General features: G+C 46.9%; 1 protein-coding gene across 2 annotated transcripts in view; it reads left to right on the top strand.

Annotated features, from left to right (window-relative positions):
• The window catches only part of CDHR1 (cadherin related family member 1), a 22,156-nt gene extending 8,579 nt beyond the window's left edge, over window positions 1–13,577 (top strand). For both annotated transcript variants that reach the window (XM_025049440.1, XM_006915462.3), the window contains 9 exons: window positions 1,320–1,398; window positions 3,011–3,111; window positions 5,666–5,869; window positions 6,428–6,580; window positions 8,022–8,186; window positions 8,730–8,797; window positions 9,350–9,578; window positions 10,238–10,495; window positions 11,170–13,577. In XM_025049440.1, the coding sequence (XP_024905208.1) occupies window positions 1,320–1,398; window positions 3,011–3,111; window positions 5,666–5,869; window positions 6,428–6,580; window positions 8,022–8,186; window positions 8,730–8,797; window positions 9,350–9,578; window positions 10,238–10,495; window positions 11,170–11,709 (1,797 nt within the window). In that variant the 3' untranslated portion in view covers window positions 11,710–13,577. The remainder of the gene's footprint in view (window positions 1–1,319; window positions 1,399–3,010; window positions 3,112–5,665; window positions 5,870–6,427; window positions 6,581–8,021; window positions 8,187–8,729; window positions 8,798–9,349; window positions 9,579–10,237; window positions 10,496–11,169) is intronic.
• Window positions 13,578–18,746: the final 5,169 nt, after the last annotated feature.

The following is an 18,746-nucleotide window of genomic DNA, read 5'->3' as shown; positions in this document are numbered from 1 at the left end:
CCAGCACGACCCTTGGTAGACATCACATGGGCTCAGCTCGAAGGCTGGCCTCAGCTCTCTCCCCGTCCGTGCAGTCCCTGATGCCAGTGTTTGGGCTACTGCACTCGTCTTTAGGCCTCTCAGGAAAGGTTCCATTCCTTGGCCTGGCACCTGAGGGCCAGTTGCCCCTCCACCCATGAGCCCTCATTGTCCTCTATCTACCCCAGCCCGTCTTGCCACTCAGCCCCTGTCCCTCTGCCTGAAACGTGCCCGTGGGCCTGATGTCCCTCGCCCAGGCACTGCTTCCCCTGACACCTTCGGTTGAGATGAGAGTTCTGCCTCTCTGCTCTCACACTAGGTACACCCATTCCATGAGTCCACCCTTCCTTGGTATGCACCCATGTATTCACAGGACGCCCCTGCCAGAGCATGAACTCCCTGAAGAGAGATATAGCCAGAACCAGACTTTACATGACCATGGCTCAAGAACTCTCTGTAGAATTGAATTGCATTCTCAATGTTCACTTCCCTGGTTTCTGATTATTCCCAACTTTGTAAAATGATGAAAAACACTTACTAATGACCATTTGCATGCTGGCCCAAGCTAAAATAATACCTTTCCAGAGATGGCAGCTGAATGGTGGAGATGAGCCTAGAGCAAGGGGGAGAGAAATGCTGGGCTGCCCTGGTGGAGGGCAGCAAGATGGGGCAGGGGTAGGCCTGCCCTGTCCTGCTGAGGAGCTAATGGTGGAGGGAGGTGCTGAGGGGAGAAGAGGCAGCACTTGACAGTCAGGAAGCGGCCCGAGTATGGATAGGCCAGGGAGAAAGACCTGAGTAGGAAGCTTAGAAGAGGGTGTCAGGCCAAGGCAGAACAGGATTTGTCTAGTTGTGGCACCCCTGCCCAAACCCTTCAAACAGCACTCCAGGGCCACAGGAAAAAATGCATTGGACCTGCTCTGTACGGGCCCCTCTCCCACCAATTTCTTACCTCTCCTTCTCCACACCTCTAAAGGCAAAAAATAGATGAGGAAGAAGGAGTGAAGCTGAAGGGTGGGAACAGTAGACGTAAGGGCTGAGTCTGATATGTGGGAAAAGAGGCAGTGTAAGACGTGTGAAGCCCGAGGATCCCTGGGCAGCCCACATGGCAACCCTTGTGGATGAGGAGCAGCGGGGCTCAGGCTGTCCCTCCAGCCCCGGAAGGCCAGTGGGTGTTCTGAGCTCCCACAGAGCAGGGATTGAGTGGGGGCAGCACCTCCCTTCCATGATAGGGGCAATGTCAGAGGAAGGGAGAGCCCTCACCTCACCAATGAGCCTCAAGCAGCTGTTCCTGTTACCCCAAGGGCTCGGAGGTACTGACGGTGGTCGCCATGGATGGAGATCGGGGCAAACCCAACCGCATTCTATACAGTCTCATGAACGGTGAGTCTGGGGCAACTTTGGGGACAGGCCATCACTGGGCAGCAACTCTGACTCCCTGGGTGACCAAAGCAAGGTTCCTCAACCTCTCTGAGTCCTAGTTTCCTCTATAGGGCCAGAAGCACAAGATGTATAAAGAGGAGAGGCTGGGTCCCTCCATCAGGCAGCAAGTCTCCATGGGCATGTCCTCTGACCCCCACTTGTCATTATGTCCTGTGACAAGGGTAAAAGCATTGGGTGGGGGAGCATATCGAGTGTCACAGATTTATATTCCCTTCACCCTGGGCATATGCTTATTGACAAGGAAGGGTGGCAACATGTCTTATGTTCTTTAAATCGCTATGTTTTTTTCTAATTTTTAAAAATGTTTTGGCCTCAAACATATACTTGAGTTAAATGAATTAAATGTAATGATGATATGGCATTTCCTTAGTACTAGTCCTACATATAGATGAAAAACCGAGGCTCAGAGAAGCTAAATGGGCATCTCAAGTTCCCACTGGGTTTGAACTTAAGGCTGCTGACTCCAAGTCTATGCTCTTTCCACAACTGAGCAACAACTAGTGGGTAGGGCCAGCCCTGGGGTGGGCTCTGCAGCATTCAGTGGATAGTCCCTACAGGGCCAGGCCCCTCAGTGGGGCCATCACACCTTACGTCTGAACCCAGACATGCATATGTCTATATACTCTCACTCAGACGCCATTGCCTCCTCCAACCCTGGCCCTAGGAGGGTTGCTAGGGCCACGGTTGGAGGAGGCAATGGAGAATGCCTGGTGCACACTTCCCCCTTCAGCAGCTCATTCATGAACAAACATGCCAACAATCACACACAGCCTCCTTTTTCTAGGAACACAGGCCCTCAACTACCTTCCCTCCCCACCACCACTTCAAACCTTTACTCAATCACCAAGCATCCCTCTCTTCTCTCTTCTGGACTCTCCTTTTCGCTTCTCTAGTCTCTTTCCTCTGCCTGGTGCACACTTCCCCCTTCAGCAGCTCATTCATGAACAAACATGCCAACAATCACACACAGCCTCCTTTTTCTAGGAACACAGGCCCTCAACTACCTTCCCTCCCCACCACCACTTCAAACCTTTACTCAATCACCAAGCACCCCTCTCTTCTCTCTTCTGGACTCTCCTTTTCGCTTCTCTAGTCTCTTTCCTCTTCTTCTCTCTTTGTTTTTTTGGGGTTTTTTTTTTGGGGGGGGGGTTGCCCTCCCTCCCTTCCCTTCTCTCTCTCTTCTTCCTTATCTCCCTTCCTCTGAATCTCTTCCTTTCTCTCTTTTTCTTTCCAACACGCACATGCACACACGCATGTGCGCACACTCACACAATACATAAGAGAAGCTAAGTACTATGGAAGCTGGGAGCCAGATAGAAGTGAGTTCAAATCCCAGCTCTGCACTTGTTTTGTAACCTTGGACACAGTTACTTAGCCCCTCTGAGACTCAGTTTCCTCATTGGCAAGACATGGATGATAGAATTACATTCTATACTGGAGACTTCAGTGAGATAATGCTTGAGGAACATATGGCACCCTACCTGGCACAACTCTCTTGTGCCCTCCTGTGGCCCTAGTCAGAACTGCAGGGTGCGTTTCTCTTCTGTGACAGGGAGTGATGAAGCCTTCGAAATTAATGAGACTTCTGGAGCCATCTCCGTCACACAGAGCCCTGCTCAGCTCCGGAGAGAGGTGTATGAACTGCATGTACAGGTAACTTCCCTCTAGCTTGGCCTTCCCTGCCGTCTGGCCCCAGAAGGGCCAGCTCCCAACTCACAGTCTGAGGAGGGGGCTACCTCAGGTAGCCTGTGTGAAGGCTGCAGCAAATGCACACTAAGCCTCTGGTGACAGAAAGATGTACATTCACAAGCAGAGAGCTGTAACAAAGCAGGAGAAGGTAGGACTGAGGCATCTATGTCTTGAGCACAGGTAGGACCCAACAGGTGGAGACTGGTGGAGGGGAGTGCTTGTGGGGTGGAGGTGGAGTGGAGTCTTTCCAAGCTAGGAAAGTGCAAAGAGCCACGCTGGAGGCGAGGGCACATAATATACTAGGGAGACAAGGAATCAAGTAGGACTGGAGCAAAATGTCCATGGGCAACATGTAGATGGAGGAATGGTTGGATTCCAGGGCTGGGGCCAGAGGAGCCATGGCCCTGAATACCAGATATGGGTTTTCCCTGGAGCAAGGCCAGCTTCATGGACAAGGACCATGGTTAGAAGGGTCCCATGCTGGGGTTAAATGCTCTGCTCTTGCTATCTTGAGATTCTTAATAATTTTTGAACAAGGGGCCCCATATTTTCACTTTTCACTGGGCCTGAAAATTATGTAGCTGCTCTTACCCCAGGGCACTAGAGCCATTGAAATGTTTTGAGCAGGATTAGAGTCATGTCAAAAAGCTTATGCAGGCTGCTCACTAGACAAGGGGGTTCTCAAGTTCAGAGAGCATGGTAAATGAAGATTTCTAGAACCCACTCCTGGGAGTGGGAACCCAGAGTGGCTGAGGTGAACCCAGAACTCTGCATGTTTTGAGCTCCCAGGTGATTCTGGCACCAGTGCCAGCCTAGCATTTGAAAATACTGGTACTGACTTGGGTTTGGAGAGAAAAAGACAACAGGCAAGGGGGCAGTGCCATCAGCCAAAAGGCGACAGGCGAAGAGGACCCATGGAGATGAGGGGATGTGGAATGGCAAAAGCGGACAAATCACAAAATATGAAGGAAGCAGATTCCACAGAATGTGGCAGTCAACTGGCTATGAGGCGTCGGGGGAAAGAGAGAGATGGATGAGCTTAGGGTGATACCATGCCGAAGGAGGCGAATTGGATAGGACAGGCATGATGAATTTTGGTGCTTCAGGAACATTCAAGTTAAAACATCCAAACCTGGGTATACAGATTTAGAATTTAGAGGAGAGAGTACAAACATACAGGTAGCTGTTAAAGGATGAGAGGGAATGAAATCACCCAGAGTATGGCTGTGGGGAGAGAGGAGCCGTAGGCCAAGTACACAGCTGCGGGCACATCTAAGGTTTAGGGTGAGGAAGAAGGAGGAGCACGTGGAGGAGATATCCCAGAGGTTGAGGGGAACCTGCAGAGAGCAGTCGCATTAGCCGAGGGCATAGAGCTCTAGGAAAGGTAAAAGAGAATGGCAGGGCCACATGCTACATGGAAGTCAATGTGAAGTATCTGAACTAGGGATGGTCTGAGAATTGATGGGAAGTATGAAATGAAGACAGCAGGTGTAGGCTTCTAAGAAAGGAGAGTTAAGAAACAGGTAGAGTGTTACAGACCGGGGTCCGGGGAAGGAAATTTTAGGATAGGTAAGACAAGAGTGTGTTTATAGACCAAAAAGGAAGGAAGTCCTTGAAGGGGCTCATATGGTATTTGCCACATGCTTCTTGAGGTGCCTATGGACTCTCGGCCCTGGCTTTGCAACCTGTATTAGTCATTTATTGCTGCATCTCCACACCTTCCTCCTTGTACCCTCTCCCTGGTCAATGGACACAAGGACAGAACGTGGTAGAGCTAGGGTTTGAATCCATGTCTGACTGCAAAGAGGGAGCTGTGTGGTGAGGTAGAGAAAGCACTGGCTAAAGAATCAGACACATCTGCTACTCACTAGCTGTGATGCCAGGTGACTTCTTCACCACTCTGTGCCTCATCTGCTAAGCAGGATTAGTACCAGCACTGTATTAGTTTCCTATGGCTGTTATAATATATTACCACAAACTTAGTGGCTTTAAAAAACACACATGTGTATCTTGAATTTTCCGTGGGTCAGGAATCCAGACTCAGCTTAGCTAGGTCCTCAATGTCAAAATCTCAAATGGCTGCCATCCAGTTGTCACCCTGGACTGGGTTCTCACTGAAGGCTGTACTGAAGAAAGAGCACACTCTCCAAGCTCACATGGTTATTGGCAAGATTTCATTTCCTCATTTACTGTTGGACTCAGAACCTCAGTTCCTTGCTGAGTGTTGGCTAGAGGTCACCATTAGTTCCTTGAAACATGGGCATTCTACCACAGCTGCTTGCTTCATCAAAGCCAGCAAGAGTCTGTTAAAAGATGATAGTTAGAATCTCTTATAATCTAATCACTAAGTGATATCTCATCATCTTTGCCATATTCTATCAGTTAGAAGCAAGTCACCAGGTCAGGCCACATTTAAGGAGAAGGAATTACTCAAGAATGAATACCAAGAGGTAGAGATCATTGGAGCCACCTTGGAGTCAGCCTGTCACACAACCATAGCCACTTGTCCCCATCCTAGGTGACTGAAGTCAGTTCTGCAGGGAGCCCAGCTGCTCAGGCCATGGCCCCAGTCACCATCAGGATCGTGGACCTCAACAACCATCCGCCTACATTCTATGGAGAGAGTGGACCCCAGAACAGATTTGAGCTGTCCATGTATGAGCACCCGCCTCAGGGGGAGATTCTTCGGGGCCTCAAGATCACCGTCAACGACTCAGACCAGGTGTGTGGCCCTGCCCTACATCCTGTCTTCCTCTAAATTATATGGGGCCAAGGTACCAAAGCTTAGTCTGCATCAGCCTTCACTGCTTATGTCACAAGGGGCCTGATGGGTCACAAAATGAATAAAACAAGGGGGTATAACAGAGAGAAAGATAGAGAGACAGAGAGACAGAGAGAGAGAGAGAGAGAGAGAGAAAGAGAGAGGATAGCTAACCAAAGAATATCTGCTTGGCCTAAAGACATTCGCAATCATTTAAAAAGTAAAAATCAGTCAAACAAAAGCATCTCAACATCTGACCTGCCTGACAGGTGTTTGTAAAATGTGTCCCGTTGCCTCTATGCCCAACACAGGGCTAAGCCTACGTGTTTTTTCCCTTGTGTAGTCTTCATAGCCTGCTAAATCTTTCTGATCTTTGATCATCTCACCTATAGAAAAAAGTAATAATACTTACCTCCAAGGTTAAGGGCATACGAAGTCTCTTCACTTAGCAGGACTATATAATGAATTTCTATTCTCCTTTGTCCTCCCTGTTTCCTCTCTCCAAACTCTGTTGCCTAGGGAGCCAATGCCAAATTCAACCTGCGGCTAGTGGGACCCGGGGGCATCTTCCGAGTGGTCCCTCAGACGGTCCTGAATGAAGCCCAAGTCACGATCATTGTGGAAAACTCAGCCGCCATTGATTTTGAAAAGTTCAAAGTGTTAACCTTCAAGGTAAGTGATGCTTTGCACTGCCCTGAATGGGGATCCCAGCACCTGGACTCATTCCCGAGGAGTCTCTTGTCACCCCCTGCCCCTCCTGCTGATATGGGGAGCCTTTTCCCACTGCTCGCGCTGCCTCTCTGAGCTCCGGCTTCTAAACTACAGCTATCCCCAGGAATGCAATGAGAGTTCGAAGGGAAACTATCAATATATAATGTGCTGTGTTAATAGATGGAGAAAGAAAAACTATTTAATTGTCAAGATAAATGTTCTTGTCATATACACTTGATATCTGCCATCTATTCCAAAAAAAAGTTTTAATGGAAGATGAAAAAAATACTCCTTTGTATTTATAATTATTTAAAATTGTAAACATATAAACGATGCCTATTATACATAAACATATAAATAATATATTTTAATAAAAAGGAAAAATAAATTCTTCATTGCTATTATTTAAATTGTTATAATTATTTAAAATTATACACATCGATAACCAACATCATTCTTAAAAATGAAATTCTAAAAGTATTCTGTGAATTCAGGAACAAGACATGGATGCCTGCTCTCACCGCTATTATTTATACATTATCCCTGGAAATATAATGAAAATAAGAGGTATAAACATTAGAAAGAAAGAGACAAATTATCATTATGTTTAGGTGATGTGATTGTTTGCTTAGAAAAAATCTGAGAGAAATTGAAAAACTATTAGAAGTAGCAAAGTGATTAACATGATTGGTTACAAAGTTAATACACAAAATCTAATAGTTTTCCTATGTACAAAAAAAAATAGCAATGAGAATAAAGTAATAAAAGATTGTCTTTTACAATGACAAATGACAGATGAAATTCCTAAGAATTACCATAACAAGAAACATGCAGCATCTAAATGACAAAAAAAAAAAATGCGAAAATTTAGCAAAGGGATATAAAGAAGACAAGAAATGTATAGGCATATTCTATTAAAAATGCAAATTCTCCTTAATAAGGAATTCAATGCCACCTCAATTAAATCTTACTTAGAATTTCTTCAGGGTGATGGTGGGGGGCTTGACACAATTACATTGGTTTTTATCTGGAAAAATAAACCTATAAGAAAATTTTTAAAAAGAATATTAGTCAGGAACTTGCTCTAAAAAATATTAAATTATGTCATAAAGAAAAGTTAATTTTAAAATTGGAAATAAAAAAGAATATTCGAATGTGTGCAACAAAAGAAACTGGCTGACATACAATTGGGAACTATAAGAAAGCTGGCATTGCAAGTCAGTGGGGAGAAATGATGGAAGGCCTTACAGGTGGCCCTGCAGGTGGTAACAAGAATAGCAGCTGAGAGTAAGAAGTGAGAAGAGGCAGGTAGGCGCTGGTCTAGGGCTGAGACAGGAAGTGGGAAGGTTCTCTGCAGGGTGATTGCCACCCAAACAAGTCCTTGCTTTCCTTCCTCCTCCAGCTCCTGGCCATTGAAGTGAACACCCCAGAAAAGTTCAGCTCCACAGCAGATGTAGTGATCCAGCTCCTGGACACCAACGACAATGTCCCCAAGTTCACTTCTCACTACTACATTGCCAGGATCCCTGAGAATGCCCCGGGGGGCTCTAACGTGGTGGCTGTCACCGTAGGTTGGGGACTGGCCCAAGGACTGAGGGTGGAGTTGGAAACCCCACCAAAGGGGACCTTATGAAGTCAGAGAAACTTGGGCTTCAGTTTGAATTGCAAAGCCCTTATTAGCTGTGTCCTTATTAGCTGTGTCCTTGAACAAGGACACAACTCTTATTAGCTGTGTCCTTGAACAAGCTACATGCCCTCTGTGAGCACCTGTTTTTCCCTTCTATACAATGAAGATAACAGAACCTTATGGGACTATAAGGAGGAGATAAGTGTGAATCCCAAGCTCAGGGCACAGGACTTACCTCCTTTCCCTTTCTCATTTACAAAGGAAGAATACATGCCTTCCAGATCTATACCTTTTGGTTCCTCCAACACTGGACACCTCCTGAGCAGAAAACTAGGTCTCCAGGACAGGCATCCATATCAGTTTTCCCCAGTTTGGCAAACCCTAAAATCTCTTGTTTTGCCATTGGAAACAACCCTCAGACATTGGGCTGCCAACATGCCCAGACAAAAAGGCAGATGCCACTAGGAGCTTTCTCTCTTCCAGGCTGTGGATCCAGACACAGGTCCCTGGGGTGAAGTCAAATACTCCATCTATGGGTCTGGGGCAGACCTGTAAGTAGATCCAAAATCCTAGACAAGGCGTTGGGCAAGGAATTTGGGAGGCTGAGGGGGGATAGGGTCTATGCCAAAGGCAGGAGGAAACTGGAAAGGACAGGGAGGCAAACATAGGGGCAAGGAGTAGAAGGAAGCAGTGGAGAGCCTGAGGCAGAAGCACTGGGGACACACTCCGTGAGATGCTGGGATCTGAGAGAGAAAGGGTCATCAAGATGGCCTGGAGTTAGGATCCAGGACCTCAGGAGCCAGGTAAGCAGTGCTGGGCTAGGGAGGAGCAGGCCATAGAAGGAAAGGAGAGGACTGTGACTCAGGTTGTTAAGTTCAATTTTGATAGATGAGTAAGTAGATGGGTAGACCTGCCTCCCTCAGTCACACTGCAAGATAGGGGATAGGGGCAGTTGGGACACCTTAGAGGAGCTGCATAATGCACTACTGCCACTTTCTAAAGGCAGCTCATTACTGCAGGCACGTGTACATCCATGTGTGTGCACACATGTGCATGCGCATGTCCTTGTGTACACCCCTGTCTGAGCTCTCTGTGCCCAGCAGCTTCCTGATACATCCATCTACTGGGATCATCTACACCCAGCCCTGGGCCAGCCTGGATGCTGAGGCCACTGCCAGGTTCAACTTCTATGTGAAAGCAGAGGACATGGAGGGCAGGTACAGCCTGGCTGAGGTGTTCGTCACTCTGCTAGATGTCAATGACCACTACCCCCAGTTTGGAAAGAGAATCCAAGAGAAGACAATGGTGCTGGGGTCCCCAGTGAAAATTGAGGTAGGCTTCCAAGACAGGTAAGCTCCCCTAAAAGCCTTGTCTAGTGGCTATAAGTGTAGCATAAGAATTTATTTTAAAAGAAAATGTATTGGATTCTCACTCTGGGCCGGGGTGTTTAAGATACTTTGTATATTCCCAACCCCATCTCAACTCAGAAATAGCTCTGAAAAGAAGATACTATTGCCACTTTACAAAACAAAAAATTGACCCTCAGATCGGTTAAATGTTGGTTTACTTTAGTTCACATAGCTGGTCAGTCTGATTTCAAAGCAACACATTTCCCACTGAACTGCACTGTCTTCCTAGTGCAGAAAAGCATAGACTCTAAAACCCTGCAGACTTGACTTTGAATCCCAGCTCCCTTTCTTCTACTTATCTATCCTTAGACAAGTCACTGAGTATCCAAACTTTTGTTTTTCAGCAATACCTACTCCCTAGACTGTTCTGGGAATGGAACAACGTAACACACATAGATGGCCTGGCACACACCCTGGCACATAGCAGGGCACACATTCAATTTCTCTCCCAACTCCAGTATACTCAATAGGATCAGAAACATTTCCCATAATCCAGGAAGCTCCATATGACATATTGGTTTAACTAGAGTACATAACTATTGTCCTGGAAGCTCAACCATGTGTGTCCCTCTCTGTGCCCAGGCCACAGACCAGGATGCAGAGGAGCCCAACAACCTGGTGGACTATTCCATCACCCGCTCAGAGCCAGCCAATGTGTTTGACATCGATGCACACACGGGAGAGATTCGACTCAAGAACTCCATCCGCTCCCTGGATGCCCTGCACAATATCACACCCAACGGGGACTACACATGGTCCCTAGAGGTGCAGGCCAAAGACCGTGGCTCCCCATCCTTCAGCACCACAGCCTTACTCAAGATTGACATCACAGATACTGAGGTGGGTATGAATCCCAGGTTGGGAAGAGGGTCCGACGGCCAGCCCTGGTCTCACCGCGACATGGTCGGAGGGAGAAAGACCATCTCCAGATCCCTTCTAAAAGACAGTGCTAACAAAGGCTCCTGTTCTAGCAAACACACAGGCTTTGGAAGCAGGTTGAAATCCTAGTTTCAACACTTATCAATGGTGTGACTTTAGACTTTGCTAGGCCTCCACTTCCCTTCCTATAAAATGGGAATAGTGATGCCTTCTTCACATGGGTGTTGAAAGGCAGAAGTGCAATCATCATGTAGTTTTCAGCTCAATGTCAGGCAGAAATTCATCACTTCAGGAATTCCTGATACATTTGGGTAGATGTGTCCTCCATAATCAAAGGTGAGAGATATCCTTCGTTCTCTCTGGAGAACAAAGTCCAGCTAATGCAGATCTTAATCTGAAAAAGGGTGTTTGCATCATGCTCTCTCTGTGCACTCTTTTCTGGTGAATTGTGTACATTGTGTTTTCTCTGTGTACATTTTTCTGGAATGGAGTCCACAATGATCATCAGATTCTCAAGGAATGCCTGATGCCAGAAAGTTTAAAAACCATCAGGCTTAACGGAGCTCACAACCCCTGCCCTGTCCTCCAGGGACCAGGCAGGAACAGCTGGATGCAGGGGTGGCTCTCTCTTCCAGATGATGTCCCGAAGCCCCATTGACGCCTTCCTGATGCAGACCAAAGACAACCCCATGAAGGCTGTGGGTGTGCTGGCCGGCATCATGGCCATCATTGTGGCTATAACCGTCCTCATCTCCACTGCCACCTTCTGGCGCAACAAGAAATCCAACAAGGTCCTTCCAGTGCGGCGTGTGCTCCGCAAACGGCCCAGCCCTGCACCCCGCGCTGTCGGCATCGAGTGGCTCAAGTTCAACAAGACCAAGGCAGCTGCCAAGTTTGTGCTTAAAGAGGATCCTCCCAATGAGAACTGCAACAACAACAGCCTAGGGACCCCTCCACCCCCCAGAGCCCCAGCTCCCCCTCCACCACCGGGAATGGCGCCCAGCTCAGGTACAGCCCCCTGGACTGTGCCTACAGTCTCTGGCTCACTCACCCCTTCTCAACCCCAGTGGTCTCCCAAACCCAAGGCCTTGGGAAGCCCCGTCCAGTCAGCTCTGGTATCTGAGCTCAGGCAAAAGTTTGAGAAGAAGAGTGTAGCTAGCAAGGCTTACTTCTAGAGTGTGTCTGTGGCCCCTCTCTTTCCCACTCTGTGCTCCCCACTCTGCTCCTTAGGGTCATTCCTGTTTTATACAATGGTGTAACCCCTGTATCCAGGGCTCCGGATTTCTCTGGTTCTGGCTACGATTGGCAAATACCTCCCTATCACCCAGATCCTTGGCACAGCTACTATGCTCCCCATTCCACAGAGGTTGGGAATTAACAAGGAGCCAGTTCTATGTGTCATCTACTCACCAACCCCAGACCTCACAGTCCCTCAGGTCCTCCTGAGGCCTCAGCAGCCTTAGACGAGGAGCAGGTCCCCGGCCACATGTGACAAGGCCAACTAGAAGCCTCTAGCTAAGAGCAGGAGCAGAAAAAGGTTGGGTGCTGGCTAAAGTTGGAGATCAGTGAACTGCGCAGGCTGAGGGAGAACAGATGCGGCAGAAAAGGGCCAAGATGCACTGCAAACACGCCGACTGCGGAATTGTACCTGAAAGCCACTGGGAAGATGGGGATGGTGTTCGGGTAGACCCTGTGGGCCTCTGCTGTGCCTACAGGAGACCAGGGACACAGAGGTGTAAGATGGGCCTTTCAAGAGTGAGGGCAGGTGCCTCAACCAGGGCTGCCCTGGGACCGAAAATGTCCAAGCTGGAGTCAGAATGGTGGCCCTAGAGGCATTAGGAGCGGCTTCAATCCCCTCTATAAGCAGCTGTCCCAGCATAAGTCTGTGAAGAGACAGTGCAGGTGGAGGATGAATATCAAGACTGAGATATGGGGAGATGCCCATTTTTATCCGGCTCTTTGGTGCACGTGGTGTAACCTTGGGAAAGCTGTTTAGACTCTCTGATCATCTTTCTCAATCCCTGTAATTTCCTGTAAAATGAAGAAAGTAAGTCTCGTTTGCCTCACGCAGAGGTCCAGGATGAAGATCGAAATAAACAGTGGTGACAAGGGCTTTAACCAAGTGCAAAGCAGCACACATCTAAAGTATTTTCTTACAGACCAGTTCTCTGGGGTGCAGCTCTTCTGGAAAGTATTAGAAACCTCTTAGCTACTCTGCCAAGTACCCCAGGAGGTGCTGTGCTGGGTTAGGGTGCTGCCATTGATCCGCGGCATCCGGAGCTGGATGACGGCACTGCCTTTGATACACATACCTCTCCATCCATTCCTTCTCCCCATCACCACTACCACACCCCCTGTGCAGCCCTGGCCAGCTGCCATCAGAGAGCACAAGAGCTGGGTGGCACATCCAGTCCAAACCTCCATTTGTCAAGATGACAAAAACAAGTAGCCAAGAGAAGAGAGATTGCCAGAGGCCACACCCAATTGCCAGAGGGACCTGGTCTGAGGACTCCTGGCTCTTCAGCATTGTCTTCTAGCTGGGGCCCACCTTGTAAGCTTGAGACCACCTCCCCCAGGGGAGAAGACTTGTAGGCCTCTGTGGTTAATATAAAGAGATTCTGTCTGACTTTCAGGAAACTCGCTGTAAGGAACTCTAGAAATGAATACCCAGAGAAAAATATAACAGTTCGTTGCATTTTCCTCTGCCCACTAATAACCCCTCTAGAATAATACATCAGTGATTTTATTTAAACAGATGATATGCATATAAAGTTTTCTTAATTTCTGAGTCTGTGCTTTGAGGTGTTATTCAGGTGTGCTGGTGTGCAGGATCCTTACTGGGGCTTCTGCGGTCCCCAACCCAGAGATTGTTAAGAGATGGGCTCTAAGAAGTCAGGAGCCCAGACTGAACAAATAGGTCCTTTGCAGTCCATATTTCAGGAGAAGGCTGTGCTGGACCAAGTTCACCCTCCACAGCGAGTACAGCATCCTCCTAATTTGCATGCAATTATCCTCTTTTGTAAATGGTAAATAAAATCTGTTAACCGACATCCAAACTGATCTGCAGCTCGTTACTGATATTCCTGTTAGTTGACTTGTACAGACTAGTCTTCATGACACACATCCAAGCTCAGCCAGCCTCCTGGCTCCTTTGGTGGATGGATTTATCTCTCCATCTCCAGATCCAACTCTGTGGAAGGCTGTTCAAATTGCCATGTGGACACCTCTAACAGCAGCACGTTTGTAGGATTTGTCTACCTGAGTGTGGCACGTCATGGACCTGGACTGGGCTTTCCTCCCAAGCGAACAAGCCCTGGCAGGGCTGCTTGGGAACGAATGAGATCTGGAGCTAGAAGTAATTATCCCCAACCCAGCCCAGCAAGGACAGGAGTTTGGAAGCCTGGTGTAGGCATAAAAACCTGGTAAGCAGTGTTGTCTTTGGGGGCAGTGGTTACGAAGGCCTCTGGACTGGAAGCTCAGGCCAAAATCTGGGTTCTGTGTGTTGGAGTAGGCTCCTGGACACACCCAGGTACTTGAGAAAGGTAAAACTAATCTTGGAAACTGGGCATGTGGGCAACTCTTGCACTGGGAAGTATGGGGAAAGTCCCATACTTCATAAAGCATGAGCCATACTGAGAAAGAGTAGGAGGGCACCACCAAACATAAGAGACAAGCACATGTGTTTGGCGTTAGAGAATACCCCCAGCCTGTGGCAGTGAGGCCAGGCTGATTTCACTGCTGGGGAATGATGGGGGCCAAGGAACTGCCGGCCCGGTCACACTGGGAAGGGCCTAGACTACAAACTGGCACAATGTTAGGCCTCAAGGTAAAGAGCTGGGAGGGAGGGGTGACAGATTGGGCAGGATCTCCTCCTCCTCCTGGGCCCTAAGAATGGAGTTTTAGACCCATGGGCAATCAACAGAGATGACTTAAAGAAGTCTGCGGAACAGTGTGTGTTTTTACCGTGACTTTCAATTATATGAAATAATATAATGCTTTAAAGTCTGACAGCCCTGGATCTGAATCCTGGTTCTGCCACCTAAGTATAACTTTGGGCAAGAGATAAAGCCACCCTGGGCCACATTTTCCTCATTAATACATGGTACAAAGAATCATTGCTACAAAGATGACAAGAACTAGTCTGTGTAAAACACCTGCCACCAGCTTGGTATCTGCTGATACAAGCTCAGAGGACAATTGCTATTCTTAGTTGTATAAAAAGGTGTTTGAGGATGGCTGATAGTCCACGTGCTAGAGCATCACGTCCTGGAGGAGAGGACACCCCTCCACATATCCTTAACTCTGGATATTTTAACCCACTGCTAGGCCTGGGAACCTTTCCTTAGTACCTGGAGAAGAGAGTAGAGTGGACTAGAGGGAAGTGGAGGAGAGCAGGGCAGGCACCTCAGGGCTGCAGACCTGTGCAGCCCTGCAGCCTGTGATTGAGCATCTACACTATGAAGGAGTTAGGAACTGATGAGCCTGTCTCTATGAAAACCTGTGGAACTTGACTAAACATCTGTCCCCAGACACCAGCTGACAATGTGTGGCAAGACCTAAGGAAGAGCCAAAGTTTCCTCTTCTCTAAGGACTTCAAGAATTGGTCACTCTGAGGTCTGGAACTTTTGAGAGAATCCAGTGTCAGCCCACCTAGCCTGGATGTTGGCATATGTTGGCAGGCAGCGAAGCTTCCCTGATAGTCTTCAAGGCCCTGGCCACAAAAGGATGGACCAGGAGAGTGGGGAAGATGCCATGTGAGGACTAAGGCTTCCAGACTGGCATGTGGATGTGAAGACCCCTTAGGGGATTCACAGAAATAACTTTTGGAGGGGAGGGGGCGGGGAGGCAGTGCTCTGAAGGGACTAGTTTCCCAAATGAGGTGGTAATGGATTAAGTGACCATAATTTGATCAATAAATCAAGTGACTTTATTTTGCAGCAACAGGCTGGTGATATTGGGAACATCTGCATGACATTATGAAATCGTGCAAAAGCATCTCTATGGCTAAATAAGGTCTAGTCATTTATTCATTAGCTCAATCATTCCTTTAATAGCACATTTTCTGAGTATATCATCTGTGCCAGGCCCTCTTCCCAGTGTTAGGAATACAGGCTCTAATAAACCAGAAGAAAAAAAGAGAAAAGAGAAAATTTCCCCCTTAGATTGCTAATAGCAGAGGCCTGGGACTAGCAACGGCTTCATTCTAAAAGCAAGTTGCCCTGCTTACAAATATTTTCTGAATCAAAGGCATTTACCTTAAAATTGCATGGTCAAAACTCTACATAGGTAAGTTTCCCAAGAGCATAACAACTGAATCTTAAACCATAGCATCTGTTAGACATTAATTAAATAGAACGTAGAATAATATTAGCATAAATAACATGTCATTATATATATATTTATATATATACACACATATGTGATCCTAATAATATCTGATGTTCCAAATGGCCCTGCTCTACATGCTGAGTAACACTAATCCCCATTACACACACACACAAACTGACATAGACACTGTAAATGGTGATAACATTTACTGTGATGACATTTACTGAGGTCTTACTATGTTCCAAGCATTTTTCTGAGAGCTATATATGCAAAAACTTATGTAATCATCCAGACAACCCTATGAGGTAGGTACTATAATTATACCTATTTTACAGACAAGAAAATTAAGGCATAGAAAAATAGAGTGACTTGCCTGATCTTCCAAAGCCACTAAGAAGCAAAGCCAACATTTAAGCCCAAGAAACTGGGTTCCAGAGTCTATGCTCTTATCCCTATTCTCATATCGCCTAATCAATCTGAGTAATGTGCATCTTTACTTCAGGATTTTTTAAGAGACAGTCTAAGGGTATAAAGGAATCAAATTTCCAGAAATCCTCTGTGGACCTGTTTGCTCTCCCTAACTTTTTTGTGTTCACAGAAGCAGCTGAACATTTACATGCTCCTGACTCTCACCACTATGCTGCATTCCACTTCCATGACCCCTTTCCTCCTCCTGTCCCTTCTGTCCCTTGTCCACTACAAATCTTTCTTTGCCAGAAGTGCAGGCCAGTATGTCCACTCCTGCCTTCACCATGGCCCCAGGATACTTTATGATGGCCACACCACAAAACCCTTGGATGGTCCTTGATCCTATGGAAGGAAGCACACAGAGGCCAATAGAAGTACAAGTTCCTGCCTTGCTATGATCACTTTTGTTCAAAATTTATCATGGGAATTTCTCAGGAACAAATTCTACTACATCACATATATGTATGGATGTGTTGTTTATGCAAATGTAACCATATATTTCAAAATACATCTTCTTAGGTATGATAAGAGTATAGTTTTTTAAAAACTTTTTTATCTTGTAGAGATAAAACTAAAATATACACAAGTAAACTGTGAAGCTTTGTATTTACCTTTAAATACTCCAGGTTTAAAAAAAAATGTTGAACACAAGGAGTAAATGAAATAAAACTGGAAAATGTTAGAAATTATAAAAGCTGACTGAAGGGGAGGACTGTGATATCCTCTCTACTTTTGCCATGACTGAAAATTTCCTTTAAAAAATGGGTTTTTGTTTCAGTCTAGATGGAGGAGTAGGTGAACACTGTGCTTGCCTCCTCTTACAACACATTAAATTACAACTAAACTAGCAAAACCGTCATTGAGAACTGCCTAAAATCTAGCTGAACAGAAGTCCTACAATTGGGGACACACAAAAGAGGCCCCCTTGAGACTGGTAGGAGGGGCAGAGACATGGAACAGGCTGGTTCCACACCAACACGTGCCAGTTGAGAATCAGGAGAAAGTCACGGCTACAGAGATCTCCCTGGAAAAGCAAGGGATCACAACCCCACACAAGGCTCCCCAGCCCAGTGTTCTAATACTGGGAAGAGAAGTCCCTACAATCTCTGGCTGTGAAAATCAGCAGAGATTATAGATGAATGAGACAAAGGGCTGACACTTTAGGGACCCATGCACTGACTTACTCACTGATGGGCTCACATGGTTTAAGCTCCAGCTCTGGGGCAACAGCTCAAAAGGTGCCAGGGACATATGGGAAGAAACTGAATTATCTGGCTTCAGGGTGAGAGCTGGAGGGTCATCTTTCTCTCAGACAGAAGTTCTGGCAGAAGCCATTGTTCCTTTGTTGAGCCCTCCTCCTTCCTGGTGTGCAGACACAGGTGGCTGCCATACCTGAGTCTCCATCAACCTGGCTCACAGTTTGCCCTGCCCTGGTGATTCCCTGAGATCTCACCTCAACTTGCAGGCCCACCCAAGCTGCTTTCAGTGACATTTCCATACAGCCTGTCTGGGCTCATGCTGCAAACTTTCCTAAAATCTCTCAAAGGTTTACAAAACCTAAACAAGCAGCTTCCGGCCTCAGCATGCCCCATACATCTTGCTGAGCAGCCCCAAGCCTGGCACTCGCAGCAGCAGGCCTCAGTTTATGGCTTGGTCATCTGCGGATTCTTTGGTGGCTCATACCATGTGGCACAGGCTGCATCTGAACTTGACCTGCAGTAAGGTCCCTCTCAAGAGGCCCAGGGCTGTGTGCCCAGTGGCCAGCATTGGTCTGAGCCAGAGCATCACCAGGGTCACATTCAAGAACGACAAACTCGAAAGGCAGACTGGTCAAGCACCAGAGCCCTGCTAAAGCAAATCTTACTCCATAGAGTCAGCCCCTGCACAACAACTCCTCCACTGTAGCCACCGGCAGTCTTTATAAGCAATCAGCCTGAGGATCAGTTCTTCCCACTGAAGTGCAAACAGCAACCAAGGCTCAACTACAACAGAGGGCATATACAACCCATACAAAGGACACACCTGGAGCACGTGGCCCAGATGACCAGGGAAGACTGTGCCACTGGGCCCCACAAGACACTTATTACAGAAGGTTATTCTATGAAGATGGGGAGACATAGCAACCCTTACCTAATACACCGAAATGAATGCAGGGAAGCAGCCAAAATGAAGAGACAAAGAAACATGTCCCAAATGAAAGAACAGAATAAAGCTCTAAAAAAAGAACTAAACAAAATGTAGACAAGCTATTTACCAGATGCTAAGTTAAAAACACTGCTTATAAGGGTGCTCAGTGATATCAGTGAGAACTTTAACAAAGAGATAGGAAACATAAATGTAGAGATAAAAAATAAAAAAGAACCAGACAGAAATGAAGAATACAATAACTGAAATGATTAATATATTCAAAGGTATA

This window comes from Pteropus alecto, unplaced genomic scaffold (genome assembly GCF_000325575.1).
Source record: "Pteropus alecto unplaced genomic scaffold, ASM32557v1 scaffold155, whole genome shotgun sequence".
Classification (NCBI taxonomy): domain Eukaryota; kingdom Metazoa; phylum Chordata; class Mammalia; order Chiroptera; family Pteropodidae; genus Pteropus; species Pteropus alecto.
The sequence above is the reverse complement of the archived record's forward strand: the minus strand, read 5'-3'. Positions and strand labels throughout refer to the sequence as shown.